Source organism: Centruroides vittatus, unplaced genomic scaffold, assembly GCF_030686945.1.
Source record: "Centruroides vittatus isolate TY-2023 unplaced genomic scaffold, ASM3068694v2 contig_754, whole genome shotgun sequence".
NCBI lineage: Eukaryota > Metazoa > Arthropoda > Arachnida > Scorpiones > Buthidae > Centruroides > Centruroides vittatus.
In genome coordinates, this window is record NW_027122490.1 from 2,474,249 (window position 1) to 2,499,040 (window position 24,792).

The following is a 24,792-nucleotide window of genomic DNA, read 5'->3' on the forward strand; positions in this document are numbered from 1 at the left end:
AAATTATTGTAACATTGTCACAATGCCAAGCTGTAATAATTTTTAATTTATTTAATTTAACTCCATATCAGTATAATAGTGTCTTGCCCCTGTACATCATACTTTTCCCGATAACAACCGAGTCATGCCGGTCATTTTTGAATTAAAACTACAAGATTTTCGATACAAATTAGACATTTTTATATAGTTAATCGGGGCTTCTTACAACTATTCTTTCCAAATCTAGTCTTGAATTTTATATATCTAACACTGTTCTTAAGATTAAGGAAGGACAGACAAACACGGACGACAGTGGGGAATTTATAAGTCTACAATTTTTTCAAATTGCTTAAATGAAATGAAGTACTTAATAATGTATAAAATTAAGTTAAATTCGAGCCAAAATATTTAGCGAAATAAGATAAAATATCATTTCATCAAAACTTTATGCAAGTTATATTTAAAAAAATATAACCTACTTTCAGTTATGTATTATAAAATAATAAATATAACATTTAAAACACGATTTCGAGAATAGCGATGAAAGTCAAAAAAACATTTTCTTCTTTTACTTGTGGAATGTTTACGATTGTTCTGAATGAAAAATCTGGAAAAGTTCTTTCTTTTTTTTTCTTTTTTTAAGAAGCTTGAAGTTTATCTATAAAGGAGAGGGGAAATGTTGGGGGAAGATTGTATGTCCGACTTGCCAGGAAATTATCTTGGTTTGCTTTCAATGCCCACTTCCGCAGAGCTGCGTTCCAGTAGCAGTACTGTCATTCTGATGGCGATTGGCAGACGGTGCTGTGTTAGGAAAGAATGTCACATGAACCAGAGACTGTGCAATAACTAGTGATATATGTGAACCTTGTTACTAAGTTTCGCCAATGATGAAGACTTTTATTTCGAAAATAAATGTTTCTATATCAAAAAATTATAGTTAGTTTATTGCAAGTTTTAGTATCGTTCTTTCAAATTTCTTACTTTATTACAAAACAGCTTTCAACTAAATTCGGACAAATTTTTCCTGAATTATGCTGCTTACAAAATTACAATATCCTCGTAGAATTTCCGTAATGCTTCAACTTTTAAAATACTTAATTAATGTCTTTAAAAAGTTTAAATTTAAAGCCGTTACACAGTACAAAATGCCTTCATACTTAAATATCTAGTTAGATATAATGATATCGGTTACATTATCCTAAAGAAAAGTTCTTTCAGAGACAACCGTTCTATACATCGCTATACTATTCCTTTCATCTTCAACTTTGCTAACAAGATACGATGTGGAAAAGCTCTGTATCAATTGACAGCATCCGAGATAGGAAAAAAAAAAAAAAAAAAAACTTACATTTTAGACTGATAGAACCAACATACCGGATCTTTATCTATCCTAGTCAATAAATCGGTGGCAAAAAAGGATTTAGTTTTTTGCGTGAATTGACTCTTAAAATAGAAAATACTTTCTATTTTTCTCTATTTTCTTTGTAAACACTTTCTACTACAATTCAGAAACGACGCTTTTGGATTAGAAAACATTCGTGACTAGGAATATCCAAAAAATTATGTAGGTTAGACACGATCTAAACAAAAAAGAAAAATGCATTTAGCATAAATATATATATATATATAATAAGGTTAAAAATTAGAAATAAATTTAACAAAAATTCTGCATTTAATATTCATTTTTAAAAAAATTATTTCTTATAAAAAAACAGCATGTTTTTAATGTTTTTTCACGACGACTAACCACATATTAATGGAATCGATTGTATAATTCTATTCATAAATATGAATTAAAATAAGATGTGAGTCATTCACATCAAAAATCAAGCTGATTACCTATTGCTTAAGGGCTTCGTAGATGAGTAAGTCTGTTGTCTCGCTGACATCGAAGATAAAAGAAAAGATCAAAATCCGTCAGACTATGTATTGATTTTCATGTGTTATTCCTCGCCGCAGAGAATTGCGAACTGCATATAAAAGTCTACGCATATCTCAGTCTGAGAAACCGGACATCAATAATGGACATCGATTGACGAAAAATATCAAAAAATATTTCACCCAAACTTTAATCAGAAAATTATTTTTAAAAAATATATATATATTATTCCTCTGATAATAATTTATCACGGTTTTGATATGGAAATATTTAATAAAATTTCAGTAAGAATATTCATCGAATAGAAAGTAATTTAAATGCGTGTAAAAATAGTAGCAGATAGTGTAACTAATTATACATAGTAAATATATAGAGCATTTATAATAACTTTAATAAATTAGTAATTTATACTTTAATTAAACTAATTATAAATGAACTATATTTATTATTAAATAAATTAAAATATTAGAATTGTATTTTTATATTAAAAAATATTAAATATTTTAAGATTTTTATTAATATCTACAAAGAGGCAAAGTTATGTAGTGCAGGAAGGGTTCCTCCCCTCTAAATAACGTAGAAAAAAATTTAATAAACGTATAAAAAAAAGCAAAATAAATGAGTAATTATATTATATTGAAGAAGCTTAAAGATATGATTTATTAAAAAAAAATATATTCACTTAGATTTATATTTCTATAAAAGAAATTTTAACTTATTAAAACTAATTAATATAGTAGATTAAATATAAGAATTAAAGTTTTAATGTATAAAAATATTTTTCAAGCTATAAATTTTTAAAAGAACACGACACTTAAGACTTTATGAAGAACAACATTAAAATCTTTATGGTTAATAATACAAAGATATATATGACGTCTTAAATATAAAAATATCATAATTACGTATAAATAAGTATCCTTATAATATGGTTAAACATTTTAAAATTTGTTTTATTATTTTTTACATTATATTACACAAAATGTAAGAATAAATAAAGTTCCTTTTCATATTTTTGTATGAATCAAGCGAGTTGAGTGAGTGTCTTTCATTAGTTTAATTTTTAAAAATATAACATAAATTAAAAGAAATCTTATAGATTTTCTTTTAATTTATAAAGAAAGGATATTAATTTAATAACTAAAAAAGCAGTTTCTAGTATTGTTTGATTTTTAAATTAATTTTTATAATTTTTTTAAAAAGTATATTTTATTCATTTAATCTTTAACAGTATATTAAATTAATTAACTATTTATTTTATTTAATGTATATATATATATATATTACGCTAATGAGATTTTTGTTCCCTAAACTCTTCCTAGATTTCTTGGTGGATTTAAACGAATTAATAGTCGATAGATAGAGGAGGGTCTACAGATGTACGATAACCTTTTGTTTTCGAATCCGATGATTCGTTCCGGAGAGGTTCCAAATTTCTCTATTATTTTGTTTAGGGAATTACTAAGAAGCTTTTTGCATCATTGAGATTTTGTGACAATTCGATGTCAGATTTACTGAATTGTTAGCTACTAGGACTTGGCCATAAAAAGTTGGGTTATATTGGATTTACCGCTTTAAATTCGGTATAAAAAGAAATTTTGTAATTCGTTTTTGTAGTTGGTGTTAAGAGCGTGACTACATTTCATGTATACCAGACTACAAGTAACTTTCTTTTGATAGACATTAAATTTCAATTTTTAATTTTAAATTAAGTTTTTCTATTTGATGACATGTTTCTCAGGTAACAACGGTTGTTGAAATAAATATTTCGAATAAATTAAAATTAATTATTGCATTTAAACTGTTTACCTTATAGTCTACATAATTGAAAAAAATTTAATTAGCCATTTGTTAGTTATATAAATAAATATCATTAATAAACATTTATAAATAAAATTAAAAATTTAAATGCATTTTAAATTTTTCATTCGAATTTATAAAATAAAATTCGAATTTAATTAAGTACGAAATTCTAACGATACATTTTTTAAAATCGTTTTTATAAATAAAACATTAATTAATTTATATTCCTCACAAATACTTTAAAAAATAAATTAAATATATATTTAATGAATACATATTCATGAATTATTTAATTTGAAAAACATATTTAATCCAATTAAGCACTTAACAAATATATTATTTTATTATATTATTTTGAAAATGCAATAAAATCAAATTTTAATTGATGATCTTGAATTCAACTTAATTGCATTATTAAATTTTATTAAAAAGTTATGTGTATCCATCAATTCAGTTAGAGACTTACAACCCGATTTGGGTGCAACGCCCGAGTGACAAATGAGAAAAAGGGAAAAAATAACATATATAAATGTTTAAATGCGTGTTTCAATGATTTAATTTAATAAAATAATACCATTCTGAGTGTTTTATAATACATAATCTTTAAGAAAGTAAAGAGTTTTTTCGTCTTCTTTCTTTCTTTTTTTTCGGAGCAATCACAGTTATCAACAGAATAGCATTTATTTGACAATGAAAGATTTTGTATTAAGTAACGATAAGTGCATTGCTCAAGAGATATCGTATTGCCTTCTATCGGTAGGAAAATATATCACTTCAGTCTGATTTATAAAAGCTAGTCTACTCAGATAACAACTAGAGTGGATTGTAACTGTCTGTATCTCAAGAGAATTACACAGGTATCATAGCAACTTTGGAAGAAAACTTCGACAACACGTGGACTTTTCGTAATACGTGATGGCTCGTGGGGGTGAAAATCACGAGAATAGTCAACTAGTATTTCCTGTCACGTTTACAATCATTGCAGTAACTGTTATTTCTATTATTTATCAACCTGTCTCTTCTAATGTCTTTTTGTGTACTAGATTGGGGCAGTCCTGAAAAACTGCTGAAAGATTAGGTAAATACCCGGAGACTGGCAACTATCTTTTTCTTTGCTTCTCTTCATTGTGTTCAAAGGCAACATCCAATGCATTAGATGGGACACTTGGAAAAATATTTCGCTTATTCACATTTTGTCGATTGAAATTTCAATAGATTCTACGACTCAATGATTTTTGTGTAAATATTTATTGAAAATCTACTTTTTACGATACTTTTTAAGAAAAAATAACAATAAAAAATAGTAGCCATTTTAAAACAGTCTTTCTATTATTTTGATCTTTTCTATTTCGGTAAAGATGACTCGAGTAATAAATGAAATGCCAGTCTTATTTATGTTTTATATCAAAATGTACTTTGACATTATCAATTTGATAACAAAAATTTGTTTTATTTAGAAAGTTGTTTACAGAAAAAAGTAAAATTAATTTAATCTTTCGTAAAATATATTATGTACTCGATGCAAAAAGTCTTACATTCGAGTTACATGTCGTAAACATATGCTGGACAAACTTCTTCATCCATTGCACCAGAATCTTATCTTTAACTTACAAGAAAAGGAATGCTAACAAGATTTTCGGGAGTTCAATGGCCAACTATTCCAATATTTTTAAAGAAGAACGTCAAATCTTTCATATGGAGAAGGAACAGGAATGGACTATATCCTGATTTATATCATCATACTAAAATCTCTATCCTAATAACACATCTATGAATAAAATACGGATGCGAATAAAATAATTTTATCGTCATACCAGTGATATTTATAACTCCCTAACGTTTATTATCTTAGTAGCATGTTTTACTTTATTATAATAAAGTCTAAATACGAACGTAATTAAAGTTTCAAAATACGCTTTTTGTCTTTGAAATTTATTATTTATTTATTTTGCATTCCCTTTACTTTGTAAAGAGCTTGATAATTTGAATTACCAATTACATCTTGTCGAGGTTAAGAATGAGTTATTCTTGCATTCCATTTGTAATTTGAATAAAAGGTTGCGTGGACGTAAGTGCTGGCATTTATCAATAATTTGTAATAATTATCATCATCTATTTGAATGATTATGATAATTGTTTTGTCGCATGTATAATTTGTTGATTATTCAACATTTGAATGATGAATTTATTCTACATAAAACAATGTATTTATATTATTTCCATAAAGCGGTACACGAAGACAATTACTATAATTAAAATCGTTTTATGCGAAAAGATTTATTTTGTAACAATTTTTCATAATTTTTTAAAATTGACTTTCTTGTTATTAAAGAATTTATTTTATTTTTAAACAGAAAGGTTTTTAATTGAATGAATTAAACTGGAATTTTAGCATTAAATCAATTAGTTTTTATTATAAAAATTAATTATAATTTGTCTTTAAAATGCTAGATAATTATATAGATTAAAAGAAAAAAAGTAAACTAATTAATATTTAATTGATATTTTAATCGTTTTTTCTTCATTATTTCGCTAGTAAAATGCAAAGAATAGGATTTAATTTAAGTCTAATATTCTGCAATTTAATAGAAAGTAAATCACAAAGATTAAGGAAGACTTCAATTATGACTAAATAGATTGTCCATTTATAAGTAAATCAATGCTTGTGTTCATCTTCAATGGTAATCCGAACAAATGATTGATTTACTAGAAGAAAAAATATTCCGTTTAGATCCAAGACTAGTCATTACTGTCACATTTGAAGACTTTTAAATACGAGTTTTCTGACCTATAAAAACTCTGAGAATTATTTCCTTGACTCTATTTAATATGGGCATATTCTTTCGATCAAAGAACTACAAGTACTTAAGTATGATTTCGACGTGACAAGTTGAATACAAAAGGAAGATTTATTAACGAAGTTAGTGACTCGATTTCTCTTTAATCTTATCCAACAAATAAGTTCTCGTCAAGAATAAAAACGCTACAAAAATAATCTTTCAAAAGTTAACTTTTACTACGTCATGAATTCATAAAATTTAATCATAATCAATTCTAATGATGTTTATATATTAAAAATTGTTTCTGTCTAAATTAATAATTGATTCAAAATTCTACTCACACAATGAATTATTTTATCTTCAACGCTAATTTAATCTACTCTTAATGCAGTTTTGTACGTTTTCGGGAATATTAATGCAAAGAAAAAGGATTTTTACGGCTAAGAAAGTCTCGGTTGTCGAAATATTGATAACACGAATAAAAATATTATTATACATATTTATTAAAAGTTAACTGTTATACACTAAAGTTATGAATGAAAGGCCAAACGGTAATTAAGTTCCACACTAATTAACTAATTCTTCGCTTCAATTAGTAGCAGACAGAATATTATATCAAATTATCAATTGGTTAAATTCTATTGTTTTAAAGTAGGTTATGAATATTTGTATAAAACATGACAAAATCGATAAAATTGTTTGAATACAGATCGAGCATTGTTCAAAAATAGCTTTTATTCTCTAACTATAGAATCCATTTTACTATAGAAAAATAAAGCTTCCAGGCGATAAAATTGATTAACTTTTCTTCTTTATTTTTAGAAAATATATAACGAATACGATTTTAAAAAGAAACATAATATATTAACATATTATTTAAACTAATAATTATAATTTAAATAAACATTTATATGAATTGACGTTTAAAGAAAACTTTGAAAGAATTTATTATATACTTTTGAATATTTTAACATTATCGACTTTCTACTTATTAAAATTGTTTTACGTATACAAAATTTTTATGTTTTTAGCTGTTATCGATTTAGTAAAGAACTTTATATTCAGACTGTTGATGAAAAATAAAATTTATGATAGGACCTAAACATGTACTCGGATATTTTTAGTTTGGAAACAAGAGAAAATGTTCTGGTTGCATTTATTTATTTGATGCAATAATCTTAAAAACGAACTGAAGTAATAAATAAATCGAATAAAAATTCCATTCAAAAATGGATTTGAAAATTATATTTAATAAAATGGAAAAATACGATTGAGTTGATTTAATACTTCTCCATGTTAGAAGCGATTGATAATGTTAAAAAATCAACATTTGTTTATATATATATATATATATATATCTGTGTGTATATATATACATACATATATTTTATTATTTTTTTTAGTGATCGAATAGTGTATTGTAATAAAATTATTCGTATTATACATACAAGAGTTGAACTTTTGTCTTGATGTATTCAATTTTATTTGCAAACTTCTCAACACTAAAGTTATTTTCTTGACATTGTTCCTTCAATAAATTTATGTTTTTGTATTGTGTATATTTTCACTTATTGCAGTACAGTACATCTAACTGAAAAGTTGTATATTAGATTGCATTTGTTTTTAAAGTAATAAACAAGTTAACATTCAGGAATAAAGGAAAAAATAAAAAAGTATATTTATTTGATTTATATACAGATTCTAGTTCCTGTTTATATTTGTTTTAAACTGCATTTAACTGTTGTAAAATTCAGGAAGTTATTCACCGGGGATTGAAAGCCAATGGTTCGAAAGAGGGCGATATTTCATTGACATGATGATGTAAAGGACATTTTTTTAAATATTTTTTTCACTAGAGAAATGCCAAAAAGTTATTATTATTCGTGAATAATAACAAATTACTGCAGTTGCTAAAAATAATCTTTTACAACATCCAGTAATAAATTAATTGATTTTTTCCTATTTTTTTAAGTGCCGTAATGTTACACTCATATTAAAAAGATTAATTTCTTATATTCAAAATGAATCACGACAACAGTTAAATTGCTGATCTGTTGTATTCCTTTTTTTACTGGCAACCAAAGAGACGTAACAATACAATTGGCAACGAACGTTTCTTCAAAATAAAAGGAAAGAAAGTAGTTTTCTGCTAAGAGTTTTCTTTCTCAATTTGATAGATTGTTCCCACTGGGTCAAATAGAATAAAACTAGCTACCGTCTTGTCCAATCAAACATCATTTTTCAAAAATAAAGATTGTAAATTGAGAAAATTTATAAATGCTGAATTGCAAAATTACTTAAAATTTAATCGGTTTAAGACACGTGATAAGATATCAAACTACACTTATATAAAGGGGAAATACTTAGTAATTATACGAGTTATTGTATTTATTGCCAGTCTCATCGCTAACAATAACAATTGACATACCATTATGGGTTTAATTTCTGTTTATTACCAATGCGATTAATGTAATTACTATGAGAATACTAATCATAAACAGGGCTTCATATATAATTTATGTTAAAGCGTATAATATTAGTATATTAACAAGATTCAGTTATAAATTTTAAATGTTGATATACATATATACAAATTGATGCTTTTATGTGATTCTAATAAGTCAAAGTGATATATTATGGAATGGGAATTTAATGGTCTAATTTGAATCATGGCATTTTTTAAACTGTAATAATTTCTGTATTGAGTACATTGTAGCATTTCTCTAGAGTAAACTAAACAATACAATAGGCAAAGATGTACCACACACTTCATTTATTGATGGATAACACACAAGGGTGTGCTTTTTCTTTCTTGAAGAAATCTGTTGAGAAAACAAGCCGATAGATGACAGAGATCTCGAGAGGATTGTGGCCACATAGAGAACTTCGTACTTGCAGACGGGAGTTCTTTGCCATCTCAAACTTAGTCGAACTATAGTATTAGTGTTCATCAAGGCATTGTCCGTCTCTGATGCGGGGTTGAGACAAGAGAAACTTAATTGGAGACGATAAGGTTCAAGTGTCCGTCTCGATAACGACTTCCTTCGTTCACCCTCTCCCAGTGTGCGGTGTCTAGTAATTAAGTTGTGTAGTGGGCTTGGTTGAAAAACTTGATTGCCAGGTCATTAGATAGGTGTCATTTAGAGCTGAGTAGCTCTTTAATTCTAAAATTCGACCGAACGCATAATTTTAAGTTTTACTAACAAAGATCCTGCGGGAGATCACAAATTATGCGCTACCTCGTAGCGATTTAATCTTTGAACCATCTTGTTCGCTTAATTATTCTTTTTTACTCACTTTATTAAACATTTTAAATTGCAATTTAGAATATTAAAATACAAAAAACTTATCATTTGTCACGGCAAAGTGAATTTAATAGATTATACCAAAACAAACATACTTCTAATCAACATTACACGGTTCCTATTAAACAAACTTAATACTTTTTTAAACAAATGCTTCCTTTAACAATTTCTTTAACATTATTATCAATGTAAAATTTCAAAGTTTACTTAGATTGAAAGCTGCTACATCAATACGCGGTATTCAAACACCCACTAATTCGTTGCGTTTATGGTAAACAAAACACGACTCCTATAGAATCCTCATTTGATTACCAAGTACAATTAACACCATTTCGAATAAACATATTCAACAGGCTGTGCACACACATACCGGAATAGCTGTAGATATTATAGTGCACGTAATGACTTAAGGTAAATGATATAGTATACAATCATCCAGAACTTCATTAGGGAACACATCAAGATAATTTCAGCTCACCAAAGTAATCTCATGGGTCTCACGGTTTGTACAATATGACGCGTGCAATCATTATTTGAAATGTCATATTGTGGAAGTATTCATGACAACCTGTTTGTCAAAGTCCCACTTGTCAGTATTCATTCTTATCAAACGTTTATTCTCACGAGGTACTAAAATTAGACAGCACGTGAGAAAAATATGCAATGAGATTAATTATTAGTCTCTTACGTGATAATTCGGTAATAATGAGAATATTCTTTTTGAATTAATTGAAAAACATTAATACCATAAATTTTCTATAAAATGGAGACTAATAATCATTAAAGCATTGTTAATGCATTATCCTAAATTAGCTTTCTTATATTATCAAATATAATTCTAAGTTAGTTGATAAATACGTTACCATCTTAATTAATAAAAGATACATTAGATAAATTATAAATTATATAAATTAATAAACTATAATATCATTTTTGATTCTTCGAAAATATGATTTATTTTAATGGTTATTAACTGAATAAATTTATACAACTGAAACGCATAACTTCTCGTAATTTAAAATGAAATAAATGAATTTTTCCCCCTAGAATTAATGACATTTATTATATTTTGAAATTAATTTGAGTTGGCAAATTAAAATTCTCATAACATAAGAAACTAATCACATGTAATTATAGCAAAGTCGAAAAATCAATGTTAGAAATGAAATTTCTAATACAATATTATTCATAAAAATTTCTTTTTATTCAGTTTCAATTTACCCAAAAAATAGAATTTTTTACTCCAAATGAAAAAAAAAAGAATTATATACAAATTCTTCGAGAAATTTGACGATGATTAAAACGATATTTTTCCATTCAACATTTTTAAAATGTTGTATTAAAAAGTTAAAATTGCAATATTTTATCAATTTGTTGTACTCTTTGAACTGATAAATAGGAATTTTTCTTATAAGAAAATCATCAAAAATATATCAAACACTCTCAATTAAATTATTTTTATCCTGATATTTGATTTAAATGAACCATAACATTCCTATTTAAATTAGTTATCGTGTCAAAAAATTATATTTTGTCCAATTGAAAATTTTGTCTCGCGTTAAAAATCATTTAAAATTATATAATATATATATTAATTGAAAAAAAACTATAATATACTTTTTAAAAATGTTTCATAATTTTTATAATTTATTAATGGATCAAGTAAAATTTAAATACTGGTATGCTTATATATTTTTAACTATAGTTCCGAAATTACATATGCTGTTTATATAATATTTACGTTCTAAATTTAAAGAAAAATAAGTCTAATAAAATTTTAAATTCTACAATTTTATAAAAATACAATTTAAAGTATTTTTACTTATTTCTGTTCTATTTATGAAACTATATTGATTGTAATTACGAGAAATAGCATCAAAATGTATTCGTAACACGTTAAAACTTCGAAAACATGAATTTAAATTTAACTGTTGTGTAAAATTACTATATCTATAGCTAAGTAAAGCAAGATTTTTATCTAAAACTGCAACCTTATATATAGGGCCTATCATATATTTGAACGACATCATTGCTAATATTGAACTTCCTGACTGAAGATTACAAATTAGTAGTCATTGAATACATCCTGTTTGAGTGAGTAAAATACGGGATTTTTTTGATATAAGCCTATATAAAGTTTTAAAAACGCTGTTTTTTAAAAAAATTTTATTATAATGTATATTGTTTGTGTATATAGTATATACATCTACATATATATAAATTCATTAAAACCTAAACATGAAGAGGCAGTAATCGTAAAACTTAATATCGAGTTATATACAAGTGAAGGATTAATTGATTATACAATCTTTCGCTTCACACCATTAAATAATTACAGTAATTTACAACGTTTCGCTATTTTTAAAAAATGATTTCTTAACTGTACATTTATATTACAGAAATAAAACTTTTTCTTTATAAATATTTTCAATATCCATAAAAATCTACGTTTTGTTACAAATATGAATTTAAGTTCTTCGAATTCTTTTCTTCGAGAACCAATCATTGTTACTGACAACCCACAGTAATGGTTCCAGGTATCTAAAGCATATTTTTTTTCTTCTTGTGATTTTTGCTCGAAATAGGATATAAAAAACTAACCGTGTGAAATCATCAGCTGATTTCTCATACTAGACATCTCTTACTGAGAACGTCGGTTCCAATTTCTAGAAAACAGGTCGCCAGGTACTTGTTGAAAAACAAAATTTTCTCCATTAAACAATATCTAATAGCCCATTATTCTTTAAAAATCTTTGTAAATTCCTATATTTACATTTTTTAAAAATTTTAACTATATAATTTATTATTATATTGTATTTAAGGAAATGGAACCCAATTAAAATTGTTAATGAATAAGAAATCACAAGTTTAAAGTAGAAATGAGAATGCTGAAATGTTGCTTGAGGTGTTATTGTTAAAGGCGAGATAATCTTCTAAATAATTTCTAATCTCTAATCTAATCCTCTAACTAAATAAGCATTTCATCAAATATTAAAAGCTGCTTTAAATGAGTGGGTACAAGCTAAGAACTTTACAACTAATCCACACGGATTTAGAAATAATAGCAAACATAAAGCGACATAGAGCACCTTTAATCAGATATTGACCGCTCCAGTTCGTGCTTGAGTAGCTTTTTGCCTTTGCTAATTTCGAAATTGAAGTTGGAAGCGTGAGCCAAAGCGTGCGGAGGAGGGACCCTAAGCGTTACAACGAAATTTCAATTACAGAGGTCGACGATTATCTAAACGGAATTTTATTGGAAGTGTGATCGTGAAGCGAATGTAAAGTTCCTTGCAGTTTAATCTTTTCGCTTTGCAGTACCTTCGATTCTAAGGTCTGTTCGCTACAACGCTTCTCTATCTGTGGTAGAAAAGCTTTTATCTTTAAAGATAGAAAGAATTTCTCTTAAATATTTCTTCTAATTCAATATCTCACTATAGTAGCATTTATAACTACTCGAACTGAGTATATCAATTTTTCATTTTCACACAATTTTACTGATAAATCATTCCACTTTTGAAATAAATAAATGCAAGATCGTGTAGAAAATGTATAAAAACTTAATGTCTTCTTATTACCAATCGTAAGAATAAAAGGAAAATCGGTAACATTTAATTACGGCGAGTAAAAAAATTGTATTTTTAAAGATGAAACGTGCGATACCGCTAAGATTTTTATTTGGAAACAACTTAAAGAAAACGACGAAGGCATTGATCAAAAAAAGGGTAGTTGTAAAAGAAATCGAAATTAAATTACAAGCTGTGTATTTGGAAAAAAGATACTTACTTGTAACGATGACCACAAGGAAAACAATGGCACAGTTAAGCAAATAACGACCAGAAATCTTGGTCTGAATCGTAGTGACTTGCCGTTCCAAAAACATGATGCTGGAATCACCAATACTTCATCTTTCTTTATCTTGCAACTTTTCCGTAAACACCTTATCCTCAGAATAACCTTCCTTCCGTTCTTCTAGTTCCTAACTCTTCTAGTGACGACAGTGTTCTGACACAAGACTACCACTTGCTCGGCTGGTGTGGGGCGCTTCACTCCACGTCGACTGTACCATTCGATGCACGGGTTGGAAGGCAACGCAGATGCTTTACTTTACTATTGATGGAAATGTCGAATATAATAACTTTTTATTTTTTGACGATAAGATGATTATAGTAACCAAGAAAAAATTGTGCGTAACTTATTATTCGTTTATTTCTTTTCAGATTTTTATCTTTTATTTCCAAAAGAAAAATATCTTTAAGAGATTAACAGAATGCTTCAATAACTGAGAGAAATGGGATAAAATTATCTAACTAGTGAGATAGAAAATTCGAAGAACTGTTGAGGCAAATGTACCCTGAAGAATAAGATGTAATCATTCTATATACTTGCATTTTGTTTAAAAATTCTGATTAATTCTATCATTTTAAATACGATTTTTTGAAGAGATTTATTTTCTTGTCATTCATGATGCAATTTTATAAAACGAAACTTCACTTTTTATTAAACTGTATTTATATTTTATTTCTATAACTAAAACTATTCAAATCTCGTAATAAAATAGAATATTTTCATTATTTTTATATAAAATAATAATATTATACAATATTACATTTTTAGTAAAAATAATTACACTTTTCAACTGTACAGTTATCATTTTTTTAAATTAAATTAAATAACTTTTAGTGAAAAAGACAGCGTTTAATAAGTTAAAAAAAATTGTCCACATTTAGTTTCTTTCACTGGAAGAGAATTTTGATACGGTAAAATTTTATTGAACTTTTGAAATGAAATTTAAAGACAACATTTTGTGTTTCGTTCGGTTGTCTCCGGAGGCAACAGTTGGGAAATAGAAATAGTTGAAAAAACTTTCAAAAATCACAATATCTTAACAACTGAGAAACATTCCTTATTTTGGAAATGCGAACTTCAAATATATATCTATATATCTGAGGTAACATCAAAACCGCTTGAAGAACTTTACCATAATTTATGATATACACAAACTGAGCAGAAAAATATTTTTAAGTTTTAAAAAATGTTTTTGACAGATAGATGGGCTGAATAACTATATTTTATGTCTGATTTAAAATTCTAGTATAAGATCATTCGCTCCTTTTTTGAATGAATATACTCTCAAAGGATATTCTAAAATTCAAAGCTAAAAAAAAAGAGCAGTAAAAAACAAGCACACTCACACAAGCGAGCACACGCATATATATATAAAAGAAATTTTTTTTTATAAGTTTTCTATTGATTTATTTTATAAACAACCTCATTAGAAACAAAACAAAGAAAAACAAGATTTTAAAATTAGTTTTATAAATATTGACAGATGACAAGTTGAACGTTATATCTTTAGTACAAACATCCCACTTCTCATTAGATTTCTTTTTATTACTGGTTATCGGTTTCTTTCTGTTTAGATGTCAAGCTTCTAACATTGTCTAGCTTCGTAAACAAAATAGTAAAGAAGTGTTAAGAAATAAATTCTATCTGTAAAAGATAAGAAAAAAACAAGTTCTGGAGTAATGATGATGTGCAGAGAATAGAAAAATGAGACGGGGAGGGTAAAAAAAAGCAAAATTTCTTCATGGATTTCACTGCTCAATGTCGGAATTCTTTTCTTGGAGTTCTCAAAATGAATTTCTGGTACTAAAAGTCTCGTCGAATATAAAAGTTTCAGAAACAGCGATTAATCAATAAAGAATTTTCTAGAAAGCCTTAACAGGTTTAGCCATAAGGTCATAATTTATATATTCGTTTTAAATATTTTATAAAATATCCTTGCGTTAATTTAACATAATTGAATTATTTTAATTTGATTTTTAACTTTTATAATGCATTTATAATTTTGCTAGATAGTATGAGTTATTTATTTTGAATTTCTAAATATAATTTATTTCTAAGTTAGTAGAAGAAAATAGTTTGTAGGAAAGTGTGATTCTTTGGTTTTCGAGATTCGATTGTTCGACTGTTCTAGGAATTACAGAATATTCAATTACCTTAACAGTATCACAATCCTGAAGAAATCCATAAATTGAACATTTGGAATCATTTTTCTAAACATTACAAAACAAGCCATTACCGAAATTTCAGTTGAGTACGTGGATGGAAAACTTTGTAAGCAAGTCAAGTTCTTTATTGTATTCAAGCTTAGAGCTTCCGAAGCATGTTTTATGGTCTCTACCAAACGAGATACATAACCTTAGACAGTATAGTTCACATCAAATGATCTGGTATAGCAGAAATTTTTCCAGCTACAAGTTTTACAACTCACATAAGAATTTGAGGCGTGTGACTGACAATAATCTCCTTCTCTGTCTCACATAATGAGCAAATGTCCTCTTTTCCATTGACAAAGGCTCCTTTCTAGTTAATCTACCAAACAATTCTATTGACCAAACGACCATCTAGAATTTTTTTCCTGTTTTCTTTTCTCGCCGGAGAAAAAAGTACGTTTTACGACACCAGTGCAGTAGTAACGACTCTCTTGACGATCAGCAGAATTAAGATTTATACGTTGCTGGTCATTATGACCAAAATCTGAGATAAAATTAAATCAGTTTTGTATACGCCACTATCAGAAAATATTGGCTTTCAAAACTGACATACATCAGCAGATACACAATCCACGCTTGACTAAGTGTATTGTCATTACGGCACCCATCCCGGTCTGCGTTGCAGGAATCATTACTAGGTGGAGTTGTCTCATGATTACTACCAGGACATTTTTCTCTTCTCAGCGGGATGCCTAGCATCTGCTGGGTGACTTAGGACTCACGCTGTTTTTCTATTGGATCACTACAACGATAATGAATCGTACTTTATGTGAATGTAGCACTACAGATGATAGAAACGAATTGAAAGAAAAATGAAATCATCGAAAAGAACCGCAGATGCAATACCCTTATTAACATACTTCATTAATATAACTGAATATGTTTTATTGTATATAACATACAACATTACGTGTGAAGAATAATGGAGAAAAAATAGCATAAAATAATAATAATAGTAACAAGTAACTGTCAATATTTTTAACACGCAACACAGAATTATTCAATTTTAATGAGATTACCTTTATTATTTAAAATAAATTAATAAAGAATTTAACAAAGCCTATTATAAAAGCTACTTATCGCTGGACGTTACTTAAACTCAAATCGTCTTGCATTAAACGAGAAAGTCTGTGATTGTTCTTGTTGCTATTAAATTGTAAATAAATCTGAGCGTTTAAATCTTCTATATATACACGTTTAAAGATACATTATAAAGTTTCCGTAATTAGAAATTTTATGGAAAATAATTAAAAATATAAATTACGAGCGTGGTATTTAAAGTATCGAATAAAGTCATAGAAAGTTTAATCGTAAAGCTATCACGAAAATGATCTTGTAAGATTCACTTAAGAATTAAAATAATTAAAAATCCATTCTAATACCCTTTCGTTATTAAAAGTGAAAATAAATACTGCATATTTAATTGTAATTCATTTAAACATAAATTTAAATCATTAATTTCCCATTTTTCTAATGCTAAATGCAATAGGGATAACATACATTTAATTTTTACTTAAAATTACTATTTACTTAAGTTCAGCTGGGTGTTGAATGCGTTGGAAGGCGCAATCAATACGCAATGCATGTAGTTGGACAACGTTTCCATTCTGTACCATGCACAGTAATTGTCCTCTGATCCGACCATTTACTAGCGCGACATGAATAACAACAAACTACGTGATTGTATTTTTGTGACGATAGTAACAAATGGGATTTATCGATATCCTATTGATTACACCTGTAACAATATCCGTCGTTACAGTATTGTTGTATGTTAACAATCTTAACATTGTTAATAATTTTAACGAGTAGTTTTCGACATAATTTTCCCATATTCTGCTTTACTTTCATCTTTTAAATTTTGTAAAGGTTATCTTGATCTAGATAAATATACTTTCTCCGTAAAAGTAATTTATTTCTAATATCGCAAATTAAGATAAAATTCATAATATCTATTGTAGGTATACTTTATATATATACTGAGAATTGAGCGAAATGTAAAACGCATAAAATTATTTAGATTTTATAAACCGTCAAGAGAGTGTTTGGTTGCAAAAAATAAAATAAAAAAGAAAAAGTTACTGGTGCATTCCATCCATTTACAGAAAGCCACCCTTAACTTTAGAGGTACCAAACTACATTGTATTTTGTTGAAGTGCTTCCGGACTCTTTGTACAAAAACATTAAATTCTAGTAGCACTGGAAGAGAATCTAAAATCCAACTTTACCAGTAGTATACTATAGTGTAGTTTTCTGTCCTATCACAGAAGTCACTGTGTTCAACGTACGTGGGAACAATAAAGAACAGAACAGTTTACCCAAGCTAACGCTAAGACAAACACCCTCTGGCGGGACACACTACAACCACACGGCCAAAGAAAAGAAATATCTTGAGACTTGGCTCGACTCACGAGGATTGGTTCAATCTCTATCTGGCTAACCCCTCTTTCCCCCAATCAGCGACATGAGGCAACGGACAATAAAATGGTATAGAAGGTACACCGTCTAGGCATTACTGGTGTTAGATTCTGTGCAGTGGACAGTAAAGAGAAAATATCTCAAGATATGGACTAAAGAAATGCTACTATTCTTATAAAGTCCGGATTTTCTTTAATACTCTAAATTTAATTTGAGAAATATTTTATTTTTCAAACATTTTTATTTAATGTATTTCCTAATAACTAAAACGATCGAAAAGATAAAAGAAATTATGTTTAAACAATACTTTTATTGATTAAAAACTATATTAAAATTACATAAATGAAATATTTATTAAAAATGAATAGAAAAGTGTTGAATCTCATAAAATTAATATTTTATTACTATATGTAATTGTTATGTTGAATGATTAATAAGAAAATGATTGATACTTTCATAGCTGAAAAAACCTTCATTGGTATGTTGGTCACAATAATTAAAGATGAAAAATTACTTTTATTAATTCCAATACTAAACATTTTAATAGATCTGAAGCTGTGACACAAAATATTAATATTTAAAACATTGAAAATTCTGTCAAAAGATGTATCGGATAATGAAAAAGTATGAAAAAGGCCAAATCAAAAATAAATATTTAATATTTCTGGTGAGATATTTAAGAATAATAAATTGAAATAAATTTAAACATTATATGCAGTTTTTTATTTTTACTTTTATATTAAACATGTAAATAATTCTCTTCTTCTCTTATAAAATGCATTAACCCCATATCTATAGTAAACCTACAACTTCTAATGACTTCAGATATAATTTTGAACTTAGACCCATTATTTATTTACTATTAACTTTTTTATTTTGGCTTCTTATCTTTGTTTGCCCATTACGTTTCTCTAGCTTTATTTTCTGTCAATAACTTAACTCGACGATTTATCACAAGCAACAACATAGAATTTCTTTTATTTTTTATAAAGTATTACTAAATATATCATGTTAATCAAATATATTTTCAAACTAAACATTTACAGTTACAGTACATTACAATTCCCGTATATATTATTTTAGACAACTGTTAAGTAATGTATATCAAAAGAGGTGCAGCATATGTATAAAAGTAGACATTTTCTTCAAATTTTATCAAGTAAAATGTTCTCTGCTTTTAAATTATCTTTAGTGTAGAATCTAAGATATATAATTTTAAAAAAATAAATACATAATATATATTTTACTTGAACATTTTATAATACAATATATATTTATAAGTGCCTGTAAGGTAAACTGAATACGTGTAAAATTTATAACATTCTGATAAATAATATAAATTTCATTTTAAAGAGACTGTTCATTTCATAACTAAACCGTAAGGAAAATAACTAAAATTACATAAAAATTAATTATTAATCCTTAAAAAAATTCTCTTTTTTTCGAAAATAACTAAGAGAAAATTGTATTCAATAATTAACATACAAGGATTAAGTAAATATTTACAATAATTTTTAATGAACGAAATACATAATTTTAAGAATAACAAAATAAAAAGCTTAGTAACTAGATAAATTATAAAGAATGAATAAGGGTTTTTTTTTCGTTTTTGCTTCTACAGCGATATTTTGACTCGAAATTAATTATAACTCATTATACGTCAACATTGATGCTTTGGTCTTATCGTAAATTAGGTTTGTTGACGAACAGATAAATTCCTCTTAATTCTCTCTTGAATTCACATTATATTACTATTTTTCATTATTAAATAATACAATAAACTAAAATTATATCTTTAATTTTAAAAGCTTTATTACTTTTAATTATAATTTACTAAATAAATAAGGTATATTAATTGATAGAGTTTATACAATAAACAAAAATTGAATAAAAATATTTTAATTCTAATTTTATTTTTAATTAATTTTGAAAAAATTAAACAATAAAAATAAATTATTTTTTATATTTAACTAATTGACGATTTCGTTAGTTTTTTTATATGTTTTCGATTGAATAAAATTTAAATATAAGAAAAAAAAATGGAGAAATGTTCATAATCACTCTGTTTATTGTTTAATATTAAGAAAATATACTTAAAAATGTATTGTTTAATTTCCCTAATCTTTTAATGTCAATTTTTATCTTTCTAAAGAAAATTGCTTATTAGATTAAAAAACATCCCAATTTTTAAAGTTTATTTATATTTCGTAAATTAATTAAAAAAATAAAAATTTATTCTTTAAATTTTTAATTTAGTATGATTAACTATTAGTAAATAAGATAAATTATTGATATTTACTGTACGTAAATATCAGAGAATCTAGTGGACAATATACTGATATAATTGAATCCAGTCAACTTAATGAGATTTGGTGGCTAAAAACCTTCAATGACAATACAGTTACCTAAGCTTCTATCAGGGAAGAAAGGGTATTTGGCGCATTGCCAGACCCTTTCTCCACTAGGGCTATACTGTCGCTATGCTATCGATCTGTAGGTTCCCGCAACAGATGTAGATAGATGTCAGATGTAGTGGAAAAACTGGCAACTGTTAGCGATTACGATTGGCTAAGCGAAACGTGACGTCATTGCACGAAGAAAAGGGTGCAATTAATTGAACAAAAGGAAATAAAACCGAGCAGAATAAACGAATTGCTATATCCGTTTAACTTTAATGAATACTTAATTTTTATTATTTTTACTACTAAAAATAAATCATCGCCTTCATATAATTGCCTTAAATATTATTTTTGTCTATTAATAATTAATTGTAGTGTTTTAAAATAAATAAACGACACTACTATTTATTTCTACAGTAAAATTTTGCAAGGTGTTCGTTTTTATTCACAAAAAAAAAAAAAAAAAAAAAATATTCAAAACTACTTTAGAAAATATTCTACAGGTATATTATTACGATATCCGAAAAGTAGCAGTTATCGTGTGCATGTAAAAGGTAACGTTCTAACACTTGTATAGTCCCGTCAGAGAGATAGATATATTCTAGCCCCTTTTTATGTTTATTCAGAAGAGAGAGATATATTTCTTATTTGCAATTACTTTTGGTCGTTCAAGGGATAGTTATAGCGACAGAGCATCGATTCTAAAGTTGCGTGACAACGCTTATCCTTCTATAATTCAGCGAGATATCTCGGCGAAAGGACGGATCGAAAACGACTCCAGATGGAAGAGAAGAGAGACAGTATAGGCTCTATGTGTAGAAAAAGAAAAAAGTCATTTCCCTGACTGGGACTCCCATCCGCACGTTTTCCCCGGATCAAGATTAGGAAAGCGAGAGTCACCACACTTCCCATCACCTCTCCGATCCAGACAGTAAATCCACGCTCCTATTGGATTGAAATTGTTCTGAGATCGGAGGATAAATATATAGATATATATCTACCTGCAATGTAGGTTTTTCTGTACTGAGTACGTCATTAGACCTAGTCTTAGACTCCAGCTAGACATCCAATCTGAACGAAGTTGTTCGCTCCGATGACATTGAATTTGGACAGCTCTAACTATGTCCATAATCCACAGCCAATTGTACAGCAGAGTGGAAGATATATCTCAGATTTCTACTCGAAATACATTGATCCAAACGAAAAAAAAACTGGCAACAAAATTTTTCTTGATATATAACTGATGACAAATCAGCTATAAATTTTCGTAAGTTTTATCTTCTAAACAGTTTAAAGTGATTATAATTTTTAGGTAAATACATAAAAAAAAGTGTTTTAAATCATTTAATTACTTTAAAAATTAAGTAACGTCCCTCCTACGAGATAATTATAGATTGAATAATTATCTTAATAACAAATCAATTTATAATTTAATTATATCTCGTAATCTTTATTACTTTTTTTCCCTGATTTTAGAGATTTTTCAGTTAATTAGTTCTTATTTACTTCCCTTAAAGAATTTATTAAAGATCGTTTTAAACTGAAAATGTCTACTAAAAGTGTCTGTCAACTTTTATTATTATATAATCCTTCATATAATTAATGCTTAAGTGAAAATAAATTAAAGTTAAATTTAATTTTAAATGTTATTCTTAATTTAATATTTTTGTTTATCAATTCCTGTTATAGAATTTTATCAAATTTCTTTGTTAAAAAAACCATTACATAGTTAAATTTAACAAGAACATTATAATAGAAAACATATACATAAAATAATTCAATAAATAATTTTGATTTTCATAAATTCAACTTTAAATCAAAATTAATTTCTACACAAACAATCTTTAATTTTAAATCTATTTTTTTTAAATATAAAATAAAAATTTCAAAAATAATATCCTTAATAATTATATACATAAAATTAATTATAGTTTAATAACCTTAATAATTTTTTTTATTATAAAATATCTAAAAAAACAATTTATATATTCTAAGTCAAGATTCTCAATTAGAATAAGTGATAAGAATAGAATTTCTTAAGTAAAATTAATTTTTTAAAGTATTTTAATTGAATAACAAAATGCGATTTTTAAATATTAAACTTACTTTTTTAATCAATCAATTTTTTGTCTGTAAATAAACTGCTCGAAGAAATCCAATGTTTTAATGCTTTTAAGGAATAAATAAATGTTTTAAGATTGAAAAATATAAAATAAACTTCTTGCAAACAGCATTAAAAAAAATTAGTTTTTATTTTTAAAAAATTTTTAGTTTGATAAAATTTCTTATAATATCAAAAAATAAAAGAAAGAAGTAATTTCGCTTTTTAAATATGATATATTTTTATTATTTTTAATGAATTTTTTTTCTTCCTAAATAATAATTTTATGTTCATTGACTGTCAAAAGAAAAACCTACTAATAATTTTATTTGAAGTGAATAAAGAAAAACAATTTTTGGATTATTTTTGGATTATAATGTAGAAAATTTTAATTAAATTTCTTATATAAATATATTTCATTGGTTAAAAAAGAATTTCCTCTATCTTTTTTATTATTATATTATTTTTAAGAATTGGAAATAAAGAATTTTGAAATAAAAATGTTGCAATGTTTTAAAAACTTCACTTTTTTCCCTTTATTTCTTTTTTTGCTTTTATATTTACTTAATTGCATCTTTCTTTCGTTTGTTACGAAGCTATTTTTCATTAAATTTACAAAATTTGTTCTAATTATAAGAATTCATCTTCGGATAGCGGAAGTTAGAAAAAGAGTTTTTATCTTAAGAAGATAGGAATACAATATCACTTAGTAGTCTCATTACAAGAATCTAGTATAAAATGGAAGCAGGAAAATGCAATGTCGACTAATTTAATAGTCTTCATCCAAGTGAGATGAGAACCTGATTTCTAGACAACGTGACATCAGAAGCAAAAGTGACTACTTCTTTCCCTTGTTACAGCCCTCATTTTTTCTTCATTGCAATCAAATCGAATTTTTCTAATTTTCCTTTCGTTCATAAAGAAAATTTCATTGACAAAGATCCTATTGGAAAAATTAAAAAAATATATATTAACGCGTTATGAAATTTAAAACTAACCATATTCCACCAACAAACTTGAATAAATACAGGAAAGTAATAAAATAATTTTGTTTGATTAATTAGATTTTCTGTTCTTCCTCTTAAAATATTCAGGTAGACACGCGTTGGTAATTCTTTAAATATTTTTTTTTTTTATTTTGTTACAACTTTAAATCTTTTTATGATTATCCGGAATGATGAGAAACATAAATTAAATTATGATTATATGAAAAATGAAATATTTGAAATATAAACTTGTTCTTTTCATAAATAATACCTAAATTAATGGAAAAAAAATTACATTGTTTTCTAAAATTTGAACTTTAGTTTCTTACTTTACTTATATTATTTCTATTATAATACAGTTTAATATCTTATATTAGTTATACTATATATTTTTAATTATTAATTGTAATATATTCATTTTAACGATTTAAACTTTATTATTTTTGTTATCGATCTAAATATATTTTATTTCCAAAACAGTTTAAGAAGCAAATCAATTGATTAGCCATTAAAATATTCTTCCTCATTAGAAACATAGAAATACTATTTTAAAATTAAAAGAAGAATATTTATCTTATGCTTAAAGAAAAACATATTATAACATTTAAACAGTAAAATTTTCAAAAATACAACAAACACGAGAATTTTTAGTAAAGTGTAAGGCTGATAATAATAAAATAAAATAAACAATAAGTGTCTACACGATATTTTTTACTGGTTTTGTATATTGTGGAGGCGAAGTAGCCTCCAATAACAGGTCAAATCCTCTGTAGAAACTATTATTCTTTAAGTGTATAAAAACGGCATATTATGAAGACATTTATTGTTTATTCTATTTTATAAAATATATTTACTATAATTTTTATTTAATAAAGTTTTACATCCGCAAAAGTTAGATTTATACTGATACAGATAATGATAAATTCTATATAAATTATTACAAAAATAGCCCCTGTCTACAGTTAACTTTGACAAAGGAAAAGTAATAAATTTAATACCAATACATAAAAGCTTTCTTTCTAGATTATAGCATTTTATAAAAAAATAAATTATTTCTTTATAAAACAATCATAAACTCTTGTA

General features: G+C 26.2%; 1 protein-coding gene across 1 annotated transcript in view; it reads right to left on the reverse strand.

Moving 5' to 3' along the window:
* Positions 1–17,417, reverse strand: part of LOC136981424 (uncharacterized) — a 100,470-nt gene extending 83,053 nt beyond the window's left edge. The window contains exons 1-2 of the mRNA XM_067277743.1: positions 17,336–17,417; positions 13,533–13,856 (exon numbers count right to left, since the gene is read on the reverse strand). Coding sequence (XP_067133844.1) covers positions 13,533–13,629 — 97 coding nt within the window. The 5' untranslated portion in view covers positions 13,630–13,856; positions 17,336–17,417. The remainder of the gene's footprint in view (positions 1–13,532; positions 13,857–17,335) is intronic.
* Between the last annotated feature and the right edge of the window lie 7,375 nt (positions 17,418–24,792).